Source organism: Rhinolophus sinicus, chromosome 4 (genome assembly GCF_057876585.1).
Source record: "Rhinolophus sinicus isolate RSI-liver-muscle chromosome 4, RSI-T2T, whole genome shotgun sequence".
Lineage (NCBI taxonomy): Eukaryota > Metazoa > Chordata > Mammalia > Chiroptera > Rhinolophidae > Rhinolophus > Rhinolophus sinicus.
Genome location: NC_142504.1, coordinates 73,387,881 through 73,412,044, shown reverse-complemented (window position 1 = coordinate 73,412,044; position 24,164 = coordinate 73,387,881). Strand labels below are relative to the sequence as shown.

The 24,164-nt window shown below is 33.7% G+C and overlaps 1 protein-coding gene across 2 annotated transcripts in view; it reads left to right on the top strand.

Annotated features, from left to right (window-relative positions):
• The window catches only part of SMCHD1 (structural maintenance of chromosomes flexible hinge domain containing 1), a 145,980-nt gene that overhangs the window by 42,133 nt on the left and 79,683 nt on the right, over nt 1-24,164 (top strand). For both annotated transcript variants that reach the window (XM_019755744.3, XM_074340261.2), the window contains exons 9-19: nt 1,649-1,739; nt 3,363-3,573; nt 5,706-5,823; nt 5,904-6,087; nt 8,377-8,571; nt 10,145-10,258; nt 10,821-10,927; nt 11,659-11,741; nt 11,910-12,023; nt 20,782-20,859; nt 20,934-21,053. In XM_019755744.3, coding sequence (XP_019611303.2) covers nt 1,649-1,739; nt 3,363-3,573; nt 5,706-5,823; nt 5,904-6,087; nt 8,377-8,571; nt 10,145-10,258; nt 10,821-10,927; nt 11,659-11,741; nt 11,910-12,023; nt 20,782-20,859; nt 20,934-21,053 — 1,415 coding nt within the window. The remainder of the gene's footprint in view (nt 1-1,648; nt 1,740-3,362; nt 3,574-5,705; nt 5,824-5,903; nt 6,088-8,376; nt 8,572-10,144; nt 10,259-10,820; nt 10,928-11,658; nt 11,742-11,909; nt 12,024-20,781; nt 20,860-20,933; nt 21,054-24,164) is intronic.

Below are 24,164 nucleotides of genomic sequence, written 5' to 3'. Positions count from 1 at the left end.
TTCCCATAATCCCCTTTTGTGCTTCTCTGTAGGACCTGTCATAATCTTCTGTACCATATATTTTACTTATTTTTTTGTATGCCTTCTCCCATTGGAATGTCTTTTTTTAATGCTCTGCTGTATCCCCATTGTGTCCTTTTACATAGTAGATGCTCAATAAGTGTTTATCAAATTAATGCATCAAGTCTGTTAATATGAAAAAATGTGTCTATGTGCCTGTATGACATATGAGTAATACTGAAAATCTTTGTGTATTCCAGGAAACCTTTTAGGGAGTATATATTCCATTAGACCAAATCAGAGGAATATTTATTTAATGGCTCTGAGCCTTTTCTATATAGCTATATAGTATAGACCATTTACTGGAATATTTCCATAATTTGTATTAGTCTGAATTACTGAGTCCTGCAGACACAGAATTCCTGTTTTTGAAAAAGTATCTTTTCACATTTACCCAAAAGGCTATTGCACTTAATTTGAGTCTCTATTTTATACATAAATATACATTAACAGAGTTAAGATGGTTTCCTTGTATGAAAAAATAAATTTTATTTTATGGATACCATTTTTCTTCTTGATATTAATGTTTTTTGGCCCTATAACACAAAAGTTTTGAATAAGATTGGAATTTTTTTTCTCTGAGTACTTATTTTATTAGTAACTGAAGGAATTCAGTGTACACAACACGTAATTAGGCCATACTCTTACTCTAACAAAGAATAACATACAACTTTTACCATTCTTTGAAACAGACAATTGCTAAGCTATTTATAGCACTCTCTTAATGTATGGTTGTAAACTTATCTTTGATTATGATGTTAACACTTGAGATGTCTGAAGAAAGAGCTCAAGATTTTCAGTGATTTCCTTTTATCTCAGTAATATTTTAAACAGTAGCTAGGATAATTAATTATTTTTTAAAGTTAAAATTCATATGAAAGAATATTGCAGATACCTGTTTGAGGAATAACTACAGATGTAATGTGTTTTAGACCTGAATAATCTCACCAAAATATAGGTGTTTTAAACTTTTACTTAAAAATAAAGTAACAAAGATTATTGAAGTGGTTTTCGATGGGATAATGTTGAATGTATTACTTTGTTTGGGGATTATTGGGATTAGATTGTTTCAGTGATATAGGAGAGGAATGATGAGAGTTATAGAATGATGATCTCATATTGCACAGATAACTTAAAGATATCCAGTCTTGTATACTCCCTGATAATTTGAGTCCTTTCTTGAATATCCCTGACAAGTAGAATTATAGCCTCGCCTTCTAGTATATTTTTGAATTATATGTCTTAGAAGTGTAAAGTATGTGGGCTTCAAAGTAGGAAAGGCCTGGATTGAAGCCCCCTCCTCCCCAAACTCTAGTTTTGTGACCTTTGGTAAATTATATAAACTCCTTGAGCCCCAGTTTCTGTATGTGTAAAATGAGGTGCAATACCTGTATTTCAGGATTTTTTTTTTTTTTTTTTTTTTTTTTTACCATCAAATGGGATACTGTGTTTAAAAATCCTTAATGTGGTGCTTGGTACCTGGTAGGTACTGCCAAATAGTAGTTATAAAAATTTTTTGTGGTAGAAGAATGTATGAACTATAATTTTATGTAAATTAAAAGTATAAAGTTATTCTTCTATATTTTAGGCATATTTATCATTACTATATTCATGGCCCAAAAGGAAATGAAAAATGTACATCAAAAGAAGTTGGACCTTTCAACAACATTGATATTGAAGTAAGATAAAATTCCTTCTTCAAATATTACAAATTATCATATTAGGTATTTCTTACAGTTCCAAGTGACTTTGGATAAGAAAAAAATCAGTCAATAAATACACAACTTCTCTCTCCTTTTCACAAAAGTTCTTTGGTGATTTGATGTCTAAGTAAAGAGGTCATTTCTAGATGTGTTTTTCTGGAACCTTTGTTTACTATAGTTGGTTTCATTTTTCTCTGTCCTTTATAGAGCTATGAGTTATTGCTGAATATTATGTCTTAAAGCAGAGAGGAAAAGGGAAAAGGAACATAAATAGTTTCCTTTTTTTTCATAGAAGATTTGTGATGCTAAAGTAAGATTTAAAAGCACCAAACATTTGAGAGTTGGGGTCCCAATACCTTTGCCCACACATTAGAAAGAATTTTATGAACATCATTGTTCCACTTCCTATCTCTAGCAAGAAACTTTGAATTAAATGTATTCATGGCTTACCAGTCCTTCAGCTCTGCTTTGCTCTTTCTTTACTTACTATTCTATATTCCTTATTGAGAGGCTACATATAGGTATTTATACAAATATGAGGTGTGATCAAACAATACGGTGAATGTTTAAATAAAAATATTTATTGTGGTAAAAGATACATTGTCATTAATCCCCCTCAGAATACTCCCCCTCACTTTGAACACACTTATCCCATCGTTCTTGCCACTTTTCTGAAGCAGTTCTGGAAGTCCTCTTTCGTGAGTGTCTTTTAGTTGCGCTGTCGTGGCTGCCTCGATGTCCTGAATCGTTTTGACTTTGGGGAAGAGCCAGAAGTCAATGGTGCCAGATCTGGTAAATAAGGTGGATGAGAACCCACCGTAATGTTTTTATTTGACAGAAATTGCCGTATACCTGAAGTGATGTGTGACATGGAGTGTTTTCATAATGGAGGTTGATTAATGGCACACTTTAAAACACCTTTCAATAGTAGCTCCCACCCAACTGACTGCACTGAACAAGTTGAAACTTGTCCTACACTGTTACTAAGTTTTGATGTGCCACTTCCCGTATTGAAGATCCCTGCCTTTCCATTGGATTGTACTAGGCAGCAGTATTCACCATATTTCTTTTTTATCACAACAGAAAGGCTCAGTGTCACACATTGCTTCTGGTACAGCAATTTCTGTCAAATAAAAACATTACCGTGTGTCGTCATCCACCTTATTCACCGGATCTGGCACCATGTGACTTCTGACTCTTCCTTAAAGTCAAAATGACCATAAAAGGTAAACGTTTTGAATCGATTCAGGACATCGAGGCAGCCATGACAGCACAACTAAAGACACTCACAAAAGAGGACTTCCAGAACTGCTTCAGAAAGTGACAAGGCCAATGGGAAAAATGTGTTCGAAGCGAGGGGGCGTATTTTGAGGGGGATTAGCGGCAATGTGTCTTTTACTGTAATAATTTTTTTTTAAACATTGTAGTTTTTGATTACACCTCATATGCGTATTACCTATACATACACATATATATTTCATTAAGCCAGATGATTACTTGTACAAATAAAAGTAGTTTTTGCCTATTCCTTTGTTGGATCATAGCTGAAAACAAAAGTCACCATAGAATTTAATTATTTTTGTTTTATTTTTATTTTAGATTTCTGTGTTTGAAAAGGGGAAGGCACCTAAGATTGTCAACCTAAGGGAAATACAAGATGACATGCAGACGTTGTATATAAACACAGCAACTGATAGTTTTGAGTTCAAAGCTCATGTTGAAGGAGACGGTGTAGTGGAAGGGATTATCCGATATCACCCTTTCTTATATGATAGAGAAACTTACCCTGATGATCCATGCTTTCCATCAAGTATGTTAATCTGTTATTTTAGCTACAAAATGTGAAGTTGTGATTCAGGATAGTGATTTGTTTCTTTTAATGATTATTATTAGTTGGGTTATTAAGGTTAGATAAATTTTAAAACCTTTTCCTTACACAAATCTTTTAAGGTTTTAGGTATTTGTAATTTTTATAATTCTTGATTTTTGTATATATTCATTTCCAGACAAATGAAGCATTGGCTTTAAGAAACAGTATATATTCTTTTATCTTAGATCTCTGACTGAGCTGAACTTTTAGTTATGTATTGCATATTAATCCTTCATATATTCTCCATGTTATTTTCCTATTTATCTTTGTAGCTTTTTATAAAGAAGTTTAAATTTTATGTAGTCAGTTTTTTCTTTATGCTTTCTGATTTTGTCTTGCTGTAGAAAGTCTTATACTACAAGATTATAAAAAGACTATAGTTTAAAAAAATTATTTTATGCTTAGCTCTTTAATGCATCTGTAATCTCCTTTTTTGTGTGTAGGATGAGGTAGGGCTTTAATTTAATATTTTCCATGTGGGTGTTCAGTTTCCTAGCACCAATTATATTGAATGTTACGATTTTTAAAAATAGCTTGAAATACAGCTTTTTTAATAATATTAAATTCCCATATGTATATAGATCTGGTGTCTTTAGATCTATTTTGTATTTTCATACATGGTAATAATACTCTGATAGCTTTATACTGTAAATTGATATGTGCAGGGCAAGGCACTTACTATTCTTTTTTGAGAATATTCTTAATCTCTTACTCTTGTAGATAAACTTTGGAATCACTTCATACAATCACTTTAAAAAAGTCCTAGTGTGATTAAAGAGATTGTTTTGAATTTATAGATTAACAGTATTAAATTTTCTCACTCAGAATACTTCTTCAGTATATTCTTAGTGTTAGAACTTAGTGGGTTCTAGAACCAGATTTTCTGGTTTGAATCCCATCTGTGCCACTTTTTTGTGTAAACTTAGACAAACTACTGTCTACTTCAGTTTTCCTTATCTGTGAAATGTTGAGGGGAGGAATAGCAGTGCATGCCTCACAGAGGTGTTATGAGGGTTAAATCAGAAACTGCTGCAAGTCTTTAGTGACCAACATTATTTATTCAGTGCTTATTTTTGTTACTACTCAATCGCTCTGTTTCTCGTCTCTGGCTCCTTTTTAATTTGCCATTTCTAATTTTTGTATTCTTGTAGACAATAAAGTTCTTCAAATGATGTCTTAAAATAAGAGCCAATAAATTGAGTGATGATTAGATGGATTCTCCAAGAACAAAGCGATTTGGTCTAATTGAAACGTACTTTTTAATTAAGGACTCCTTGTGAAGATTTTATGAAAGAAGGCTTTATTTGGGGTTGGGGGGTACTGACTTAATGCCAAAAGAACTGAGGTGTTTCTGTATCAGGATTATAATGTTTGATCTTAATATATCTGGATATATGAAAATATATTGCTAACAAACATAAAAATGCTATAGACAGTTGTGCTAATTATGCGTTTGATGCTTTGTAACATGTTCTAATTCTAGCAGTATCACTTGATTCTGATCTTCAAAAATTTAGTAGTTTATATAAGATAAACTAAATTTAATATTGATTAATTTGCCCAACGTAGGCAAACTTGCTGCTACTAGCTACCAAAGATTGTCCAGATTATTTTTTTATGAACATAATGGTTCTGACAAAATTGTGAAACTTGAGTTTTAGGTGTAGGATTCAAGCTCCTATATTTTGTAGGGAAGAGGGGTTCTGCTAGGGTATAGTCTCTTTGGATGTATGACCTTTTGCTCTGTGAACAAGTTTTGATGATTGCAAGCTGAGTAGCTAGTGTAGTAGTAACATAGATTGATTAGTATGTAAGTAATTATTGACATTTAAATGAGAAACACTATTGGTAATGTAGAACTGCTTTGGAAATCTGCTTTTCTGAGGGCAATGTAAGACTAAAGCTAAGTTTAGGTTTTATAGAATACAATGTTAACAATCATATGAGATTTTGTTACCATTTCTCTGAGGCAACTTTAACATTTCACTCATAGAAGTTAATTTCTCAGTGATAAAAAGTGTATATATTTTATAGCAATAAACATTTTGTTCCACTTAACTCCTGTGCTCTAGAAAAAGATGAAGATGATGATGATGATTGTTTTATACTTGAGAAAGCAGCAAGAGGGAAAAGGCCTATTTTTGAATGTTTTTGGAATGGACGACTAATACCATATACATCTGTTGAAGAGTAAGTTTTGATTTTTTGCTGAAATTATATTGTTTTATAACCTAATTTTTTCACTAACTAATAATTTTGTTCTGTTTAAGCTTTGACTGGTGTGCTCCACCTAAGAAAAGAGGGCTTGCACCAATTGAGTGCTACAATAGAATATCTGGTGCATTATTCACTAATGACAGATTCCAGGTCAGCACAAATAAACTGACTTTTATGGATCTTGAACTAAAATTGAAAGATAAGAACACGCTTTTTACAAGGATTTTAAATGGACAGGTATGATTTTAAATACCAAGTTTTGAATATTTGCAAATGTTTGTTTTATATACAAGAGTTACTACTAGTACAGATTTATATGACATTTTGCATTCTTTTCATTTTATTTAATCAAGAGTATATAAATTTTCCTTCATAAGAATTTATATGTTCACATCACTCAAAAATTTCAAACTGTTTTGACCATGTTTGGATAAAGTTTATAGATCTTTGTTAGATCTTTCTATCGAGACCTTGAAATAGTAAATAGAAGCTACAGAAGCGTATCCATTTGATGAGAGCACATAAGAACAATTTTATTTAATACATTGTTATGTTTGTATATTAATAACCGAAATATGCCATTTTAATCTAATCTTGAGGATGAAATTGAGGTAGAACTGTGAAATACTTTGGGCTAAAAGGTGATTTGAAATTAATCAGTATTAAAATACATGAATTGATTGATAGAAAAAGAATGATAGACTTTTTCAAAAGTTGAATTGAGCTAGTGTACTAGTGTACTTTTATTCTATCGAAACGTCTCAGGAACTTTTTCTTTATTTACTACTCATTCAGTCGTTTAATATTCAGTTGCCAAGAGATAGATGCATTTATTGTGAACCTAAAATTGCTGGCCAGTAAAGACAGTACACAGCAAACAGTATTTCTAGTCAGTCAGTCAATCCTACAAGATGTTGAAATTCATTTGGCTGTTATAATAAAAGATTGTGAATCATATAGATTAAGATACTTTTAAAGAATTATCCACTGAGAAAAGTCTTACTTGTACTTAGATATGATACACTTGGTAATAATTATCCAGCATTTATTGAACAATTTGGTTTTTGCAAAAGTTATTCATAATGGGTTAATTTTATTCTTTTGTTACATTGTATTTTTAAAATATCTATTTTCTAATTTTGGGAAATTTCAAATACACAGAGAAATTAAAAGAATATTATAATGAATATCCACATACTCCTCTCCTGTATTAACTGTCATCTTGCCATACTTGTAACGTTGTTCTTTGACTCATTACTAGGTTCCTGAATTTAATTTATACATGTGGTAATTTGGTTGGTAATGAATGCTGAGACTTCTTTACATTTTAGCCTAGAATAATTTCATCTCATACAAGGACTATACATTGAAATGCAGTGTAAAAATTTGGTAGACAGACTGTCCCAGTCCTAGTTAATAATTTTAATGTCTTTGTCAAGTTAAAAAAGAAACAACAGTGACTTGCTGATTCAGAAAGGAGTTGGTCCCTGGGAATAGAGCTAGGGGGAAGTTTTCTTTGAAACTGTATGCCATTTTTGAGTCTTTACCAAGTACATGTATTTCTTATCCAAATAACTCTTTAATGTCAAATATTTTTGTTTCTTAATGATTAAGATATTGGTCCTCTAACTGCAAGCTGTAAAAACTTTAGCTGAAATCATTTTTAATTTTTCCCCATTTTCATTTGGAAATAGTATATTATGGAGTAAGGTATGTAGAAAGAAATGAACTTATGTAACTGCATTGTCTTCTCTGAAAATATGCAGTGTGGAGATTGTCTTCCCTACTCATTCTCCTACAAATAGGCATTAAACAAATATATAGCAGCTTATGTTTAACTATAAATCTCTGTACTCTCTTGGGTGAAGAATGATAAGCAATAACATTTTCTTTTTATATGTTATTAGAAAACGCTTAATTTTTATTTGTGACTTAATTTTTTGAATAGGTAATAAGCATATTACATAATTAAAAGGAAAAATGTGTTTTGCATAGTAGTGTTTCTCAACCTCTTTTTCATTATCACCCTCATAAGGAATGTTTTTCAGACGTTTTTTTCCTAATTGCTCTACTCCATTGACATCCTAATACCATAGATATACCATATATATGTTTATATACTACATGTATGTATTTGTTCTTGATATATAAAAAGAGATTTTTATTGTCCTGTTGAGAATGGGCATGACTCACCATGAGGAGGTTTCCACTTACCCCTTTCTCAAAGCCAGCTATTTCTACTCATTCTTTGCCACTGTTCATCGTTTTTTGGTGTATCCTAGAATTTAAAGCAGGGAAGAAAAGCTTTCTTGTTGGTATTGATCATTGAGACCTTGGTTCCAAGGATTTTCTTTCCGTGGTAATGGTTTTGTTAGAAATGTAAATTTGTATGGGAGAAAGAGCCAGCAAAATATTTTAGTTTTTTAATAGGTCTGGAGTGGGTATGTGGAAGGAAAAATGGAATGAATGACCAGTGCCAATGATTATATTTGTTTACTATATTTCATACATTTTAAAATTTTACAGGAGCAGCGAATGAAAATTGACAGAGAATTTGCTTTATGGCTGAAGGACTGTCATGAAAAGTGTGACAAACAAATAAAGTTTACACTTTTTAAAGGAATAATTACACGTTCTGATCTTCCTTCTAAAAAGCAGGGCCCCTGGGCCACATACTCAGCAATAGAATGGGATGGAAAAACATACAAAGCAGGACAGCTGGTAGGTTTAACTTATTTTTAGATTCAATTTTTAGTATAATTTGAAACTAAATTAGATGTATCAGAATTTAACAACAACCAAAAATAATGTATGTATTGGCTCCTCAAGTGCCAGGAAAAAATGGAAAGGCGAAACTGATTTTAATCATGTAACAGCATGGCATTTAAAAACCAACTTATTAGTTGCCTGAGGCTCAATTAGCAACATTTTTATTGTTTCTTGCAATATACTTTACTGAAATGGAAAGTCCCAATGTTTTGTTGTGCTTTTTTTTTTTTAACATGATATGAGGTAATGACTTTCTAGCAAATTTTTATTGAGTACCTGCCTTTTGTAAGTTACTGTGCTTATTGACTGCATGTGGAGAATGCAGAGATCTAGGAAGATATGCTTTGTCCTTAGGGTTATTACAGCCTAAAGTCAGAGATAACCTAAAGATAAATAATAGGTAAGAAGGGGATAAGTGCTATGAAAAGAGAGGGCGAATAGTGCTTTGGCAGTTTAGGAGAGGAGAGAATTTTCAGACTCTGGATGGGCCTGGGAGAAGAGAGTAAATCGTGAAATTCTTTGGGCAAGAAATGACATTTATATGGACTTTGAAAGAGGTAGAGACTCAGGTTTACACAGATTATTACAAAAGTAGAAGGGCATACATTCTCCTCATAAATACGAGTCATTATCATTTATTTAAAGCCTCAGAATTGGATGCAGTCACTTAAAAGTTGTGTGTGTAGCTAGAGCCTTGCTTTTCCAACCAACATTTAGGACTTAGCTGGCAAAGGAGAATGAAAGGGATAAGCTGGTGCGATAGAAGGAAACTAGGAGAATATGGTATCCCTGAATTCAAGTAAAGAGTTGCAAGGAGGGGGAAGCAATCAGTTTTTTCAAATTCTGTCTGGTGGTTGAGTAAAAAACTGCTTTCTCAGAGAGGATAATCTCAGCAGAGACAGAGACATAGATAAGTTCCTGCAACCGACTGAGAGAGAGAGAGAGAGAGAGAGAGAGAGAGTGTTTGTGTGTGTGTATGTGTATGTAGAGAAATAGTTTAGAAATGAGGCTGGAAAGGTAGATTGAGTATAAACTCTTGTAGTCCTTGTTGGGAATTTGTGAATTGGACTGATGGAAATTACCCTTATGTTTTTTTCAAGCCATGTAAGGTAAAGAAATATCATAGGCAAGTTTTGAGCTAATTTATTTGAAGGAAATGATAACTTGTCAGAGTTTTGAGTCACTGTTCATAGTCTGAAAGCAAGATTTCATGGGGGTAAAAGGTTTGAGGTACTTGGGTATTCATAATAACTGATTTTGAAGGAGTTATGGATGTTTTAGACACATGCATAGCTATGACATTTTTGCATGCATAAGCTGCTGTATCTTTACAAAGATGTGTTAGGAATATGTGGAGAACTTCACTAATACAACTTTATTATAATTTGATTGCTTCTCCATTAATTTTTCTAATGATACTGAGTTTTTTCCTTTGTATAAAATGGTTCTGAGAAATTATTATTATTAAACCTGTTTCTCTTAGTAAATATTAATACTAGAGCCTTTTTTTGAAACTAAATATTAGGTCAAGACAGTCAAGACACTTCCTGTCTTTTATGGAAGCATAGAAAAATTTTTTCTTTATGGTGATCATGATGGAGAAGTATATGCTACAGGAGGAGAAGTTCAAATTGCAATGGTAAGACAGAAAGTAATAAAAATATTTATGCAAGTCTGTTAGTACTATTTACTTTTGTTTAAATGTAGAAATAAAGGTACAGTATTTTGCTTGAGTTTGGTTTTTCCATTGGATAAAGTAGTATTAGCATGAATTTTTGTGTTTCATATTTGGTGTCTTTAATAATCTATAGAACTTAGCATCGCTATGCCCAGTGCTTAACAGACATACATATGTTATTGCTAGTCAGCACAGTAATTTTGTAAAGTGTACATTTCGTTCAAGACCTGCAAACTAGTAAAGATGAGAGCAAGAATTCTATCTCAAGAATGAATGATTCCCAAATTGGAGTGGGTTTTATCCCTAGTCCGTGCTCTTGTTACTATTTGAATGATATTTAATTAGGCCTAAGGAGGATACATGGAAAATGGAAATAAGCACTGAGGTCTAATGTAATGTAGCTATTATGATTTATGTACTTAATGAGGGCAAAATATGTTGTTTTGGGAGAAATTAATGTTTTCCATTGCAGCTGAACTTGAATAGTTTTCTTTGAAAGGCTGATATGAATTTATTTATTCAGGAACCTCGAGCACTGTATGATGAAATAAAAACTGTGCCCATTGCAAAGCTGGATAGAACAGTTGCTGAGAAAGCTGTAAAAAAATACGTAGAAGATGAAATGGCAAGGTAATTCACGTTTCAAGATGCATGATAAATAAGAAAAATCAAGAGGGATTGTAATGCTTTTAACTATTCTTGAGTGTGTTGTTATACTCTTCTAATAGGGCATTTGTAGTCTAGGTGTATATATTGTGACAAACTTCTTGCCATTAAAATTGTGAGCTCTAGTTATAAAAACAGAATCCTATATTTGTTTTAGAGAAAAAGGAGGAAATTTTATATCTAAAGTGTCACTGTTACATGTACTGTGATTAAGGTATGTTAAAAAACAAACTTTGGCCTATAACTATTAATAGAAGAAAATTGCTGAGAGGTAAAGATTAGTACAAAAGAAATAAAAGGGAATAGAAAAGCAAAACTCTTTCACTCTTGTATAGCTAATGATGCAGTTATTTTGATTCTCACTGAATCTCACTGATAATTCGACTGATAATTCTTTTCCTCTTATTTGAGTTTATCATATCTCTAAAGGGTAATTTATACTATAAATGAATAGAAAAAAAATCATGAAAAATTGACAATTCATGACTTTTAATACCAAGAAGTTTTGCCTGACTTTTTCAGTAGCCACAGTGATGGTTAGGGAGGAGAAAACTTAGGTTATCAGTCATATAGAATTTCAGATTTAACTTTTAAAAAGATATGAAAAATAAATGTTAAAGTTTCTAGTAACTTCTATTTTTCTAATTAAGACCATAATTAAGACATTAAACATTAATATGCTGGTTTCATAATAGGCTCCCTGATAGATTGTCAGTGACTTGGCCTGAAGGAGATGAATTATTGCCAAATGAGATTAGGCCTGCTGGAACCCCCATTGGTATGTTTTTGTTTTTTTCTTAATACTGAAAAAAGATTTTTCTTGTGTCTTACATTTCCAATAAATAAAAGACCATGAAAAATTAAAATGCACTGTAAAGACCTGGCAGATTCATCAGATTCTTTGGGTGTAACTAAGACATTCTTACTTTAAATTTTGGACTAATAGGTGCATTAAGAATTGAAATACTGAACAAAAAGGGGGAGACAATGCAAAAGCTTCCAGGAACAAGTCATGGAGGGTCAAAGAAACTCCTCGTTGAGCTCAAAGTTATACTACACTGTAAGTATACAAACTTATGTGGATCTTTAATATTGTTCTTAAATGTGTAATACAAATTTTAATATCTTCATATAATTATTGATGACCTAGCCATCTGATAGACATGTTGGATTTGATTAAAGTTAGGAATTTCAAATGTGTATGAACAATTCATGTTTTTTTAATTGATAATTTTCTGAGGTTTTTTGTTTTTATTAATTGTATTTTATTTTATTGGGCAATAGTGTTTTTCCAGGACCCATCGCTCCAAGTTAAATTGTTTTCAGTTTAGTTGTCGAGGGTGCAGCTCACTGGACCATGTGGGAATTGAACCCATGACCTTGGTGTTATGAGCACTGTGCTCTAACCAACTGAGCCAACAAGCCACGCCCCTGAATTTTTTTTAAAACACTTTATTCTGAATTTTCCCATGTAGGTAACTGGGGGCTAAAATAAAAATGTGTATGTATGAATAGGAATTTGTACTGGATAGGAATTTAGATAATCTTTAAGATCCTTTCTAAGTAGAAGATATTGTGACACTGAACTTGTGGGCCAAAACTATTTGGCTCTCATACTAATAAGCCTGAGCCACTGTTAGGTAAAGAGGAAAGAACTAGGTACTGTTCCTCATCTTGCATTTTCCTAAGTTGAATCACCTTGTTTAATTTTTTTGTCCATTGTTTTTGTCCTGACTGCCTGAAAATATTTTCACTTTATACTTTCAGTAATCTGTTCTACCACTATATACTTGTGTGTCTGGTTCATGAATTTTGAAGATACAGTATTTTATTCAGTGTGTTTTTATTTCCAACATTTAAAAACCAGTCAGTGATACTGTATACTTTGATTGTATAAATTTCTTATTTGGGCTATCAGCAGCAGTGAACAGTTTGACTAACCCTTTTTACTGAAATACTCATGTTTGGCCTCTGACACCCTATACTATATTTCCCCATCTCTCTCTCTCTCTCTCTCTCTCTCTCTCTCTCTCTCTCTCTCTCTCTCTCTCTCTCTATGTTTGGTGGTGTGAAACAGCATACATTTATTATCTTAGAGTTCTCTAGGTCATATGTCCCAGATGGGTTTCACTGGGCTAAAATCAAAGTGTCAGCAGGATTATATTCCTTCTGAAGGCTCTGTGGCAGCCTTGGCCTTTTCCACCTTTATAAGCCACCCACATTCCTTGGCTTGTGTTCCCTTCCACAATTTTCAAAGCCAGAAGTATAGCATCCTTCAATCTCTCTGTGAGTCTGACCCTCCTGCCCCCCTATTATTACAAAACAAAACAAAACAAAAACTGTATTTCTTAATTTAAAAAATACATTTTTGTTGTGGTAAATTATTTAAGTATGTATAATATACACTTAACCATTTTTAAGTATACAGTTTAGTGGCATTAAGTTCATTCACATTGTTGTATGATCATTACCACAATCTATCTCCAGAACTATTTCTTTATCCCAGCCTGAAACTCTGCAGTAACTTCCCGTTACTCCCTCCCCTCATCCCCTGTTCTACTTTCTGACTCTGTGAATTTGACTGTTTTAGTTATCTAAGGGGAATCATACAATATTTGTTCTTTGTGTCTAGCTTATTTTACTTAGCATAATGTCTTCAAATGCCATCCATGTTGTAGCATGTGTCAGAATTTCCTTTTAAGGGTTAAATAATATTCCATTGTATGTATATATCACATTTTGTCTGTCCGTTCATCTATTGATGGACACCTGGGTTCCTTCCATGTTTCAGCTATTGTGAATAATGCTGCTCTAAATATTGGTGTACAAATATCTGTTTGAGTCCCTGATTTCAATTCTTTTGGATATATACCAAGATGTGGAATTGCTGGATCATGTGCTAATTCTGTGTGTAACTTTTTTAAGAACTGCCATACTGTTTTCCATTTTACATTCCCATCAGCAATACACCAAGGTTCCAGAATCTCTACATCCTTGTCAACATGTTATTTTGTTTTGTTTTTTCTCTTTCTGCATCCTTGTCAACATGTTATTTTCTGGTTTTATTTTTTTGTTTTATTTTATAAACATCATCCTAATTAGTGTGAGGTGGTATCTTATTATGGTTTTGAATTGCATTTCCCTAATGATCAGTGCATTTGAGCACCTTTTTATGTGCTTATTGGCCATCTCTAGATATTCTTTGGAAAAATGTCTATTCAAGTTCTTTGACCATTTTAAAATCCAAATTTTTTGTTGTTGAGTTGTAGATGTTCTTTATATATGTTTTGGCTAATAATCCCTTATCAGATACATGATTTGCAAATATTTTTTTTTACTTTGTGGGTTACATTTTCACCCTATTGATGGTGTCCTTTGATGCAGAAAAATTTATAGTCCAGTTTGTCTATTTTTGCTTTTGTTGCTTGTGATTTTGGTGTCATATCCAAGAAGTCATTTCCCAATCCAATGTCATGAAGCTTTTCTTGAACATTTATTTCTAAGAGTTTTGCAGTTTTATCTCCTACATTTAGTTATGTGATCCATTTTGACTTTTATATAAGTTAACTTCTTATTTTTTGTATATGGTTAACTTCTTTTGTATGGGGATATTCAGTTTTCTCAGCACCATTTATCAAAAAGACTGTCCTTTGTCCATTGAATGGTCTTGGTACTCTTGTCAAAAATCATTTGACAGTATATGCAATGGTTTATTTCTGGGCTCTTTATTTTATTCCATTGGTCTATATATCTGTGCATATGACAGTATCACACTGTTGCTTTTTTTGTTTTTTGTCTTGGTTTGTTTTAAAAAATTTACTGACATGTAATTGACATACAATAGCCTATTAATTTCAGGTGTACATCTTAAGTGATTCTACATTACATACATTACAAAATGATCTCCAGGATAAGTCTAGTTACCATCTGTCACAATACAAAGTTGTTACAATATAATTGATTACAATCCCTATGTTGTACATTACATCCCATGATTTATTTTATACTCTGTTTCCCCGAAAATAAGACCCAGCCGGACAATCAGCTCTAATGCATCTTTTGGAGCAAAAATTAATATAAGACCCAGTCTTATTTTACTATAAGACCCGGTCTTATGATTAATATAATATAATATAATATAATATAATATAATATAATATAATATAAGGCCAGGTCTTATATTAATTTTTGCTCCAAAAGACGCATTAGAGCTGATTGTCTGGCTGGGTCTTATTTTCGGGGAAACATGGTAACTGGAAATTTGGGCCTTGCTTAATCCCCTTCACCTATTTTGCCGAACCTCCAACCCTATCCCTCTCTGGTAACAACCAAGTTTGTTTCGTGCATCAATGAGTCTGTTTCTCTTTGTTGTGTTTGTTCATTTATTTTGTTTTTTAGATTCCACATAAAATTATGTGGTATTTGTCTTTGACTTCTTTTGCTTAGCATAAAACACTCTAGCTCCATCGATGTTGCAAATGACAAAGTTTTATTTTTTTGAAGGTTGAGTAAGTACCACACTGAGTCCTCCAATTTTGTTCTTTTCAAGATTATTTTGACTGTTTGGCTCCCTTGAGATTTCATATGAATTTAGAGTTGGTTTTCTATTTCTGCAAAATACAGCATTGGGGTTTTGAATGGGATTATATTACATCTGTAGATCAGTTGGGTATTATTATCATCTCAGCAACCCATGTATATGATTTTGTCTCTTGCAAGTTTACTGAATTTATTAGCTCTAACAAGTTTTTGATGGAATCTTTAGTGTCATCTATGAACAGGTACAATTTTACTTCTTCCTTTCCAAAATGGATTCCTTTTTTTCCCTCCCTCCCTCCTTCTGTTTAATTGCTCTGGCTAAGACTTCCAATACTATGTTGAATATAAGTGGTGACAGTGGGCATCCTTGCCTTGTTCCTGATCTTAGAGATAAAGCTTTCAGTCTTCCATCAAGTATGATGTTAGCTGTGGGGTTTTTGTAAGTCTTCCAGGCTTCACACATGATCTAGCCCTGTCTCCCTCTTCAACTTCATTTCATACCATTTTCATCCTCACTCACCATAATCCTAATCATAATTGTATTCTTTTTGTTCCCATACAAGTCCAATTTTCTCACCTCTAAACCTTTGGATGTGTTTCTTCTGCCTAAAATTTTCAGATAGCAAATCTTTGACAAGCTGTTTTATTTCTCAAGTTTTAGATTGTCACTTTCTCAGAGAAGCTTCTAATAATAACATGTTTTATGTTTTGTAGTTTCATGTTTATTTCCTTAAATTTATTTTTATAACTGGAATCCTGTTATTTGTTAACTGTGTCTCTGTTCTCTAAAATAAGGGTGGCAAACTATTTGTAAAGGATCAGATAGTAAATATTTAGGTTTTGAGGTGTCATAAGTTCTTTGTCACAGATACCTAACTGACATTCTAGAATGAAAGCAGCCAGGGACAAGGGACAATAAAGTAGTTTATGGACCCCTTGCTTTAGAAGACATAAACTCCATGCAAGGATATTTTTTATATTTTCGTTTTTCTTTCTAGTGATTATAGGAGGTAATTATTAAATATTTGTTGAATAAATACATTAAAAAATCATAAAGTTGCTTTATCTTTTTTAGAGAACTTCTGATGGTTGTTTACAGTTTAATTTCCATTACAAATTTATAATTGCAACTCATTTAAAATTAAATTTTTTATTATGAATGAAACAAATAATAAAACAGAATTATGTAATGGACCCTGATATATATCAGTTAACCTAATTCAACAATTACCCAGTATTTGGTTGTACTTGCTTCATGTGTTCTTTTTCAAGGTTGTTGAATTGCAGGTGTGTGCATCTCCAAAAACGTGTATATTTGCAATTAGCATAGTAATTCCTTGGTGGCATCTAATACCTAATCCAACCTTTAGTGCTGATGGAACATTGAATTCACTTGGCAGATATGATTATAAAGTTGTCCTTTTACTCATCATGTATTGGTTTCATCCATTAATGAAGTTTTCTTGATTTAGTTACTTGGTATAGATAAACGTGATATTTTTCCCCCTGATTCTTTCATTCCTTCCTAATTTATTGACATATTATATTGGTTTCAGACATACAACATAGTGATTAATCATTTATATAACTTATGAAGTGATCACCCCAATAAATCTAGTACCTATCTGATACCATACATAGTTATTACAATATTATTGACTACATTCCTTATGCTGTACTTTATATGCCCATGACTATTTTGTAACTACCAATTTGTACATCGTAATCTCTTCCCCTTTTTCACCCATCCCCCCAACCCCATTCCAATCTGGCAACCATCAAAATGTCCTCTGTATCTATGAGTTTGTTTCTGTTTTCTTTGTTCATTTATTTTGTTTTTTCGATTCCACATATAAGTGAAATCATATGACATTTATCTTTCTCGGACTTACTCCACTCAGCACAACACTCTATAGATACATCCATTTTATTGCAGATGGCAAGATTTTATTGATTTCTATGGTTGAGTAGTATTCCATTGTATATATGTACCACCTCTTCTTTATCCATTCATCCATTGATGGACACCTAGCTTGTCTCCATATCTTGGCTGTTGTAAGTAATGCTGTAATGAACATAAGGATGCACATGTCTCTTTGAAGTAGTGTTTTGGGTTTCTTTGGATAAATACTCAGAAGTAGGATTACTGGGTCCTTCTTTGTCTCTTGTTACAGCCTTTGTTTTAAAGTCTATATTGTCTGGTATAAGCATTGCTACTCCAGCTTTTTGTTTGTTTGTTTCCATTTTCATGAAATACCTTTTTCCATCCCTTTACTTTCAGTCTGTGTGTGTCTTTCCCTCTGAAGTGAGTCTCTTGTAGGTAACATATATAAGGGTATTGTTTTCTTAGCTAATCAGCCACCCGATGTCCTTTGATTGGAGCATATTGTCTGTGTCTATGAGTTTTTTGTTTCTTTATTTGCTTGTCTTATTCCTTTGTTGCTTTCAGTTTCATATCCCACATCTGAGTGAAATCATATTGTTCTCGACTTTTTCTGTGTGACTTATTTCGCTTAGCATAATAATCTCAAGATCCATCCATTTTGTCGCAAATGGCATTATTTCCTCTTTTCTAAGGGCAGAGTCTTGTTCTGTTACGTATATATACACCACATCTTCTTTGTCCAGTCATCTATTGAAGGATACTTTGGTTGTTGCCATGTCTTGGCCACTGCTTTGTTTCAATTATTGTAGTCGTCATTTCTGACTGGCTGTTTTTTATGTTTTCTATCTGTTTTTTATTGTTTCCTATCTCTTTGTGAAAGTTCTCAGAGATCATCTACTTTTCCCCTAAGTTCATTGAGCACTCTATAAACAGTGTTTTGAACTCTGTGTTTGGTAGATTGCTTGTCTCCATTTTGTCTAGGTTTTTATCTGGAGCTTTGTTCTGTTTTTTTATTTGGGACATGTTTCTTTGTTTCCTCATTTTGGCTGCTTCCCTGTATTTGTTTCTATATTAGGTGATGCTGCTATGTTTTCCAGTCTTAATAGGGTGGCCTTATGTAGTAGATGTCCTTTGGGGCCCAGTGGCGCAGTCTCCTGGTACCCTGGTCTGGGTGCTGCAAGTGTGTCCTTTTTGTGGTTTGTGTGTTTCTTCGTGTTGTAGTTGAGCCTTGGTTGCTGTTTGCACATCAGTGGGAGGGATTGACCCTCAAGTTGATTGGTTGTGAGGACTGGCAATGACTACAATGGAAGAGCTGTTGTGCAGGGGCTGACCCTATGTAGCAGGATTCACTTTAGCAGGGCTCTGGTGCCTGCCCAATTTGCCCTTTGGGTGTATCACCTGCGGAGGCAGCTGGGTGGTGCTCCGTTTTGGTGCAAAACTGGCCACCGGGTGTGCAAGTCCCGGGGCATCTTGGGAGGGTCCCTGCCACAGACCAAGTTTAGCTGCAGCCTGTGCCTTGCCCGGGGCCACCTAGCATGAGCCAAAGGCAGTATGCCACTGTGTTCCACTTGTGTTGAGTTCGGAGGCGCTTGGGAGAGGCCACTCCACAAACTGAGTCCGTCTGACGCCAGTGCTGGGCTTTGGGCTGCTCAGCCAAGTGTTCAGGGCATGCCGAGGCCAATTGCTGCTTTTTTGAGTTTTGTGAATTTTTGAGAGATTTTAGGAAAGTCCATAGCATGAGCCAATACAGGCCATTTGTATGGAAAAGCCACTGGAAGTGGCTTGAGTGTGTCCGGAAGTTGAGTAAGGTGGGGTCTCGGGAAAATCAGCCAGGGAGGGGGTGAAGAGTGTGTTAAAACTAGGTTGATGGAGACTCAGATGTGGTCAGTGCCTGTGTCTGCATCTTGGGTCATGGGAAGGCTCAACAATGGAACAATGAATTCTGCTAGAACTTCTGTCTGGGAGAAAGCTGCTCCTCCAGGCCTCGTCCTGGAGCCAGGCTGTCAGTTCCTCCCTGTATATCCCTGGCACCTTTCGAACTGCTGCCCCAGCGCTGGAGCTGAGAGCAATTGAGGTTGTCAGCTAGTAAGTCCTTACGTGGGCCCTTTAAGAGGAACACTTGGGTCTCCAGCCCCACTCTGTCTCGCTCAACCACTATCTCTACTGGTTTTTACTTCCAGAAGTTGTGGGGACTTCTCTTCCCAGCAGTTGAACCCGGGACTGGGGAGCTTGGTGTAGGGCTGGGACCCCTCACTCCTCAACGAGCGACCTCCACAGCTGAGATATCCCTCCCAATTGTTAATGTTCACACACAGATGTGGAACCAGTCCGTTCTGTGTCTCTGCCACTTTTATCAGTTTCAAGGTGGCTTCTTCTGTATGTCCTTAAATGTAGGACCACTGTTCAGGTAGATTTTTAGGCGATTCTCAATGATGGTTGTTCTGTAGTTTAGTTGTAATTTTGATGTGGTCGTGAAAGGAGGCAAGCACTGTTTTCCTATTCTGCCATCTTGACCAGAAATCCCCTGCAATACATTCAAATAGTTTCAAAATAATAATGCTAATGTAATTACTACTAATAAGACAGCTGAATTAAATCTGACTTTTTTGCACCTCTGTTTGTCCTTAAAATACATTTCTCTATAAATGGTAAAAATTATTCTGAAGTCATTTGAAATTATTTTCTCTTTTTTATGTGGTCTTATCACCTACTTGATAATCATTTGGTTTTGTTTATGAATTGCTTTGTTTTAATTCTGCTTTTTGAATATTTAAGTCATTAACATAATTCCAAAATAAAAAATAATTAGGAATATTTCAGAGAAGTTATATTATCCCTCTACTCTGTTTTTTTGTTTTTGTTTTTTTTTTACCCTTTATTTGTTTTTGGCTTATATTTCTTGTTTTTGCTGTTATAATGCTAAGGAAGAACAACTATATTCATGTTTCTTTCCATTTTTTACAAAAAAAGGTAGCACTTTGTTTTTATATAAATATATATGTTTGTACTCCTTGCTTTTTTTTTCTTAACAAATAACGAGAGCTTAGAGATTACCTTATATTAATAAAATATTCTCTTTTACTGTTGAAGGAAACTTTTAAGGAAAGTGATTTTTAATATCAAAAACATATCTATATTCTTTTGTTTGTACTATTTAAGCTTATTTACTCATACGTTTTTAGGAATTCAAATAAAGGAATTTTAGTGAAGTCAATGATAAAATTTTTATTATGCTGTTCACTTGCATAGGATATGTTGATTTCTTCTGAAGTTTCAAAACAATTTTTAAAAATGTACAACAAAAGTACATATTTGATGCCATTGTAACATTTCGTATTCATGCTCTGTATTCAGTTTCACAAGGTGTAAAAACTTCTTTTTTTCTTTTACTAAGCTTCAAGTGGAAATAAAGAAATCATTTCACATATTAGTCAACATGGAGGAAAATGGCCTTACTGGTTTAAAAAAATGGGTGAGTTATTCTGAATGTTAAAATTATATCAGTATTATTTGACTTGATTTATAATTCCTTCCTAATTTTTCCAGAAAATATTCAAAAGTTGGGGAATTATACATTGAAATTACAAGTTGTATTGAATGAAAGTAATGCGGACACTTATGCTGGAAGACCTTTACCATCTAAAGCAATTAAATTTTCTGTTAAAGGTAAGCAAAATACTAATTTATAACTATATGCTAAAGATGGCATTTTAAATCGAGGAGGAATAGATAGATAATTTAGTGAAAGATGTTGAACAAATTATGTAACCATCTTGATCTTAAAATGACTTTGTAATTCTTTTTCATTATTATAGCCTTCTAAATTTTGAAGTCATGATTGTTTTCTAGCTTTTCTTGTTGCTGGTAGAAGGTAAAGTTATTTTGATTCCTGACCTTTGCTTATGAACCCCTCTATTCCTATCTCCTAGTCTTCCCTCTGCTCTAACCCCCAGATGTTTGAAGAAACTGTTTTGTTTTTTGACCCAGTTTCTATCATTTTAAATTCTAGGAATTTTCATTGAATTACTTTGATTTTGTACTCTGTTCATCTTTCTACAACATCTGCTGTTACGATGTTGGACCTCTTCACTGATGTACTAATATTCTTTTTTGGAGTTTCCATTTCTTGCTCTTAATTTTCTACTTTTTGGGAGATTCTCTTAGCATGATATTTTATGTTTTCTATTGAGTTTGTCCTTTCTGCTATCATTTTTTCGTTTCTAAAATACATTTTTTATTTTTTGGTTATTTCCTTTCAGTGTATTTTCTTCCTACCGCATGGATTCAGTATCTTTATTAATTAAATCTCTGAGCCTATTAATAAATGGAAGTTTTTCTTTCTTTTTTTTTTTTTGTTAGTTTCAGGTGCACAAGACAAAGTAATACTTAGACGTTTATCATTTATATCCCTCACACTGTGTGAATCCCCCTCCCCCCATCCACTGTCCCTCTGACATCGCACAGAGCCATTACGTTTCCACTGTCTCTATTCCTAATGCTGTACTCCGCTTCTTGTAAGTATATACATACACTCATATATATATAATAAACATATATATAATATATATGTAAAGTTTACATTCATTATTGTTCAGCTTCAGCTTCAGGTGTACAGTACAGTGATCAGGCATCTACATCTTCCCTGAGGTGGTCTCCCTAATGAGATAAGTGTCCATCGGATACCCTACAAAATCTTTACAACATTATTGATAACATTCCCCAAATTAATTTTCAAAACCCCATGGCCATCTTGTGGTTACTGACTGTTTTCCAATCCCCTCACCTTCCCCCTTATCCCCCCCACCGCCCATCTAGCAACCCTCAGTTTTTCCTCTATGTCTCCAAAACTGTTTCTGATTAGTTTATTCACTTATTCTTTTCTTTAGATTCCACATATAAGTGAGATCATATGGCATATGGTATTTGTCTTTCTCTGTCTGACTTATTTCACTTAACATAATGTTCTCTAGGTCCATCCATGTTATTGCAAATGGTAAGATTTCTTTCTTCTTTATGGCTGCGTAATACTCCATTGTATAAATGTACCACAGTTTCTTAATCCAGTCATCTACTGATGGGCATTTCGGTTGTTTCCATGTCTTGGCTATTGTGTATAGTGCTGCAATAAACAGGAGTGCGTAAAGTTTTTTGAATTAGAGTTTTGGATTTCTCCGGATAGATACCTAGGAGTGGAATTGCTGGATCATAAGGTAGTTCCATTTTCAGATTTTTGAGATACCTTCATACTGTTTTCCATAGTGGCTGCACCAATCTGCAATCCCACCAACAGTGCACAAGGGTTCCCTTTTCTCCACATCCGTGCCAGCACTTGTTGTTTGTTGATTTATTGATGATAGCCATTTTGACTGGGGTGAGGTAGTATCTCATTGTGGTTTTTATTTGCATTTCTCTAATGGTTAGTGAGGTTGAGCATTTTTTCATATGTCTGCTTGCCATCTGTATGTCCTATTTAGAAAAATGTCTCTTCATGTCTTCTGCCCGTTTTTTAATTGAGTTGTTTGTTTTTTTGGAGTTGAGTTGAATTTTTTATAAATTTGTGATATTAACCCCTTATCGGATATATCATTGGCAAATATCTTTTCCCATTCAGTGGGATCCCTTTTTGTTTTATTGATGATTTCCTTTGCTGTGAAAAAACTTTTTAGTTGGTGTAATCCCACATGTTTATTTTATCTCTTACTTCTCTTGCGCGAGGGGATATATCAGTAAAAATCTTACTCCAGGTAATGTCTGTGATGTTTCTTAGTGGTAGTTTTTCTTGAAGTTTTTAAACTTTATTCATAGTCTGTTTCCTCTATGGTATTGTATGTATTATGTATTTATTTATTTATTTATTTTGAGGTTTTTCTGGGTCTTTTATATTAGGTGCTCTCTTACCTGACTTATGATTTGCTCACATGTAAGAATAGGGCATTTGAAAGCTTTTATTTCATTTATGGAAATTATAATGTGGAAATTGTTAGGTTTTTTTTTTTGGTTTTTTTTTTCCTCTGGGTCAGTTCAGATTCTCCAGCGTCCTGCTAGGAAGGTAAACACCTGGCTTCCAACATTTTGGGAGCCAATCTTGGGAAGGCTGTTGAGAGTCTCACATTTAGTATATAATCTTGAGCTGGAATTTCCTATTTTCATTAAACTATGACAATTTTAGTAGTGCTGTGTCCCTCACTCCTTAGACCTACTCTTTTTACCTTGCCCAGAGAATAAACCTTCTGTTTATTGCTGCGGCTGAGGAAGGCAGTTCACTGGCTCTATATATCGAGCATAGGACTCTGTGGAACTGTTTTCTTAAACAGGCTTCAATAGACTTTTTTTTTTTTTTAATTTTCGTTTTTAATCCAATTTGATACAGCCATTCCTGAGACTTGTGGGTGTTCTACAGAGTGAATTAGATGGATTCTCTGCCTGCTTTGTTGATGATTGAGATTTTGAGGTTCTTGAGTCTTTTTGCTACGTTGGTGATACTTGTCTATATGTTCTCCGGCTTTCAAATTCTGTTACTATTATCTTTTTCTTCATTGGTTTTGTAGGTTTAGGCCTCTTTAAAAAACAAAAATCTCGGTGGTGTCATTGTGGAGGTTTTGGAGAGGGCTGATCTAAGTGTCTGATAATTTCGCTTTTTTTAATAGGAAGTGCTGCCATAGAGATCTTTCTTTTTTGTACATATAAATCTTCCATATTCTTTTAACAGCTGTGGAACACATTCCATAGTGTGGATGTGGTGGTTTAAGCAATTCTCTGTGATGATCATTTCAGTTG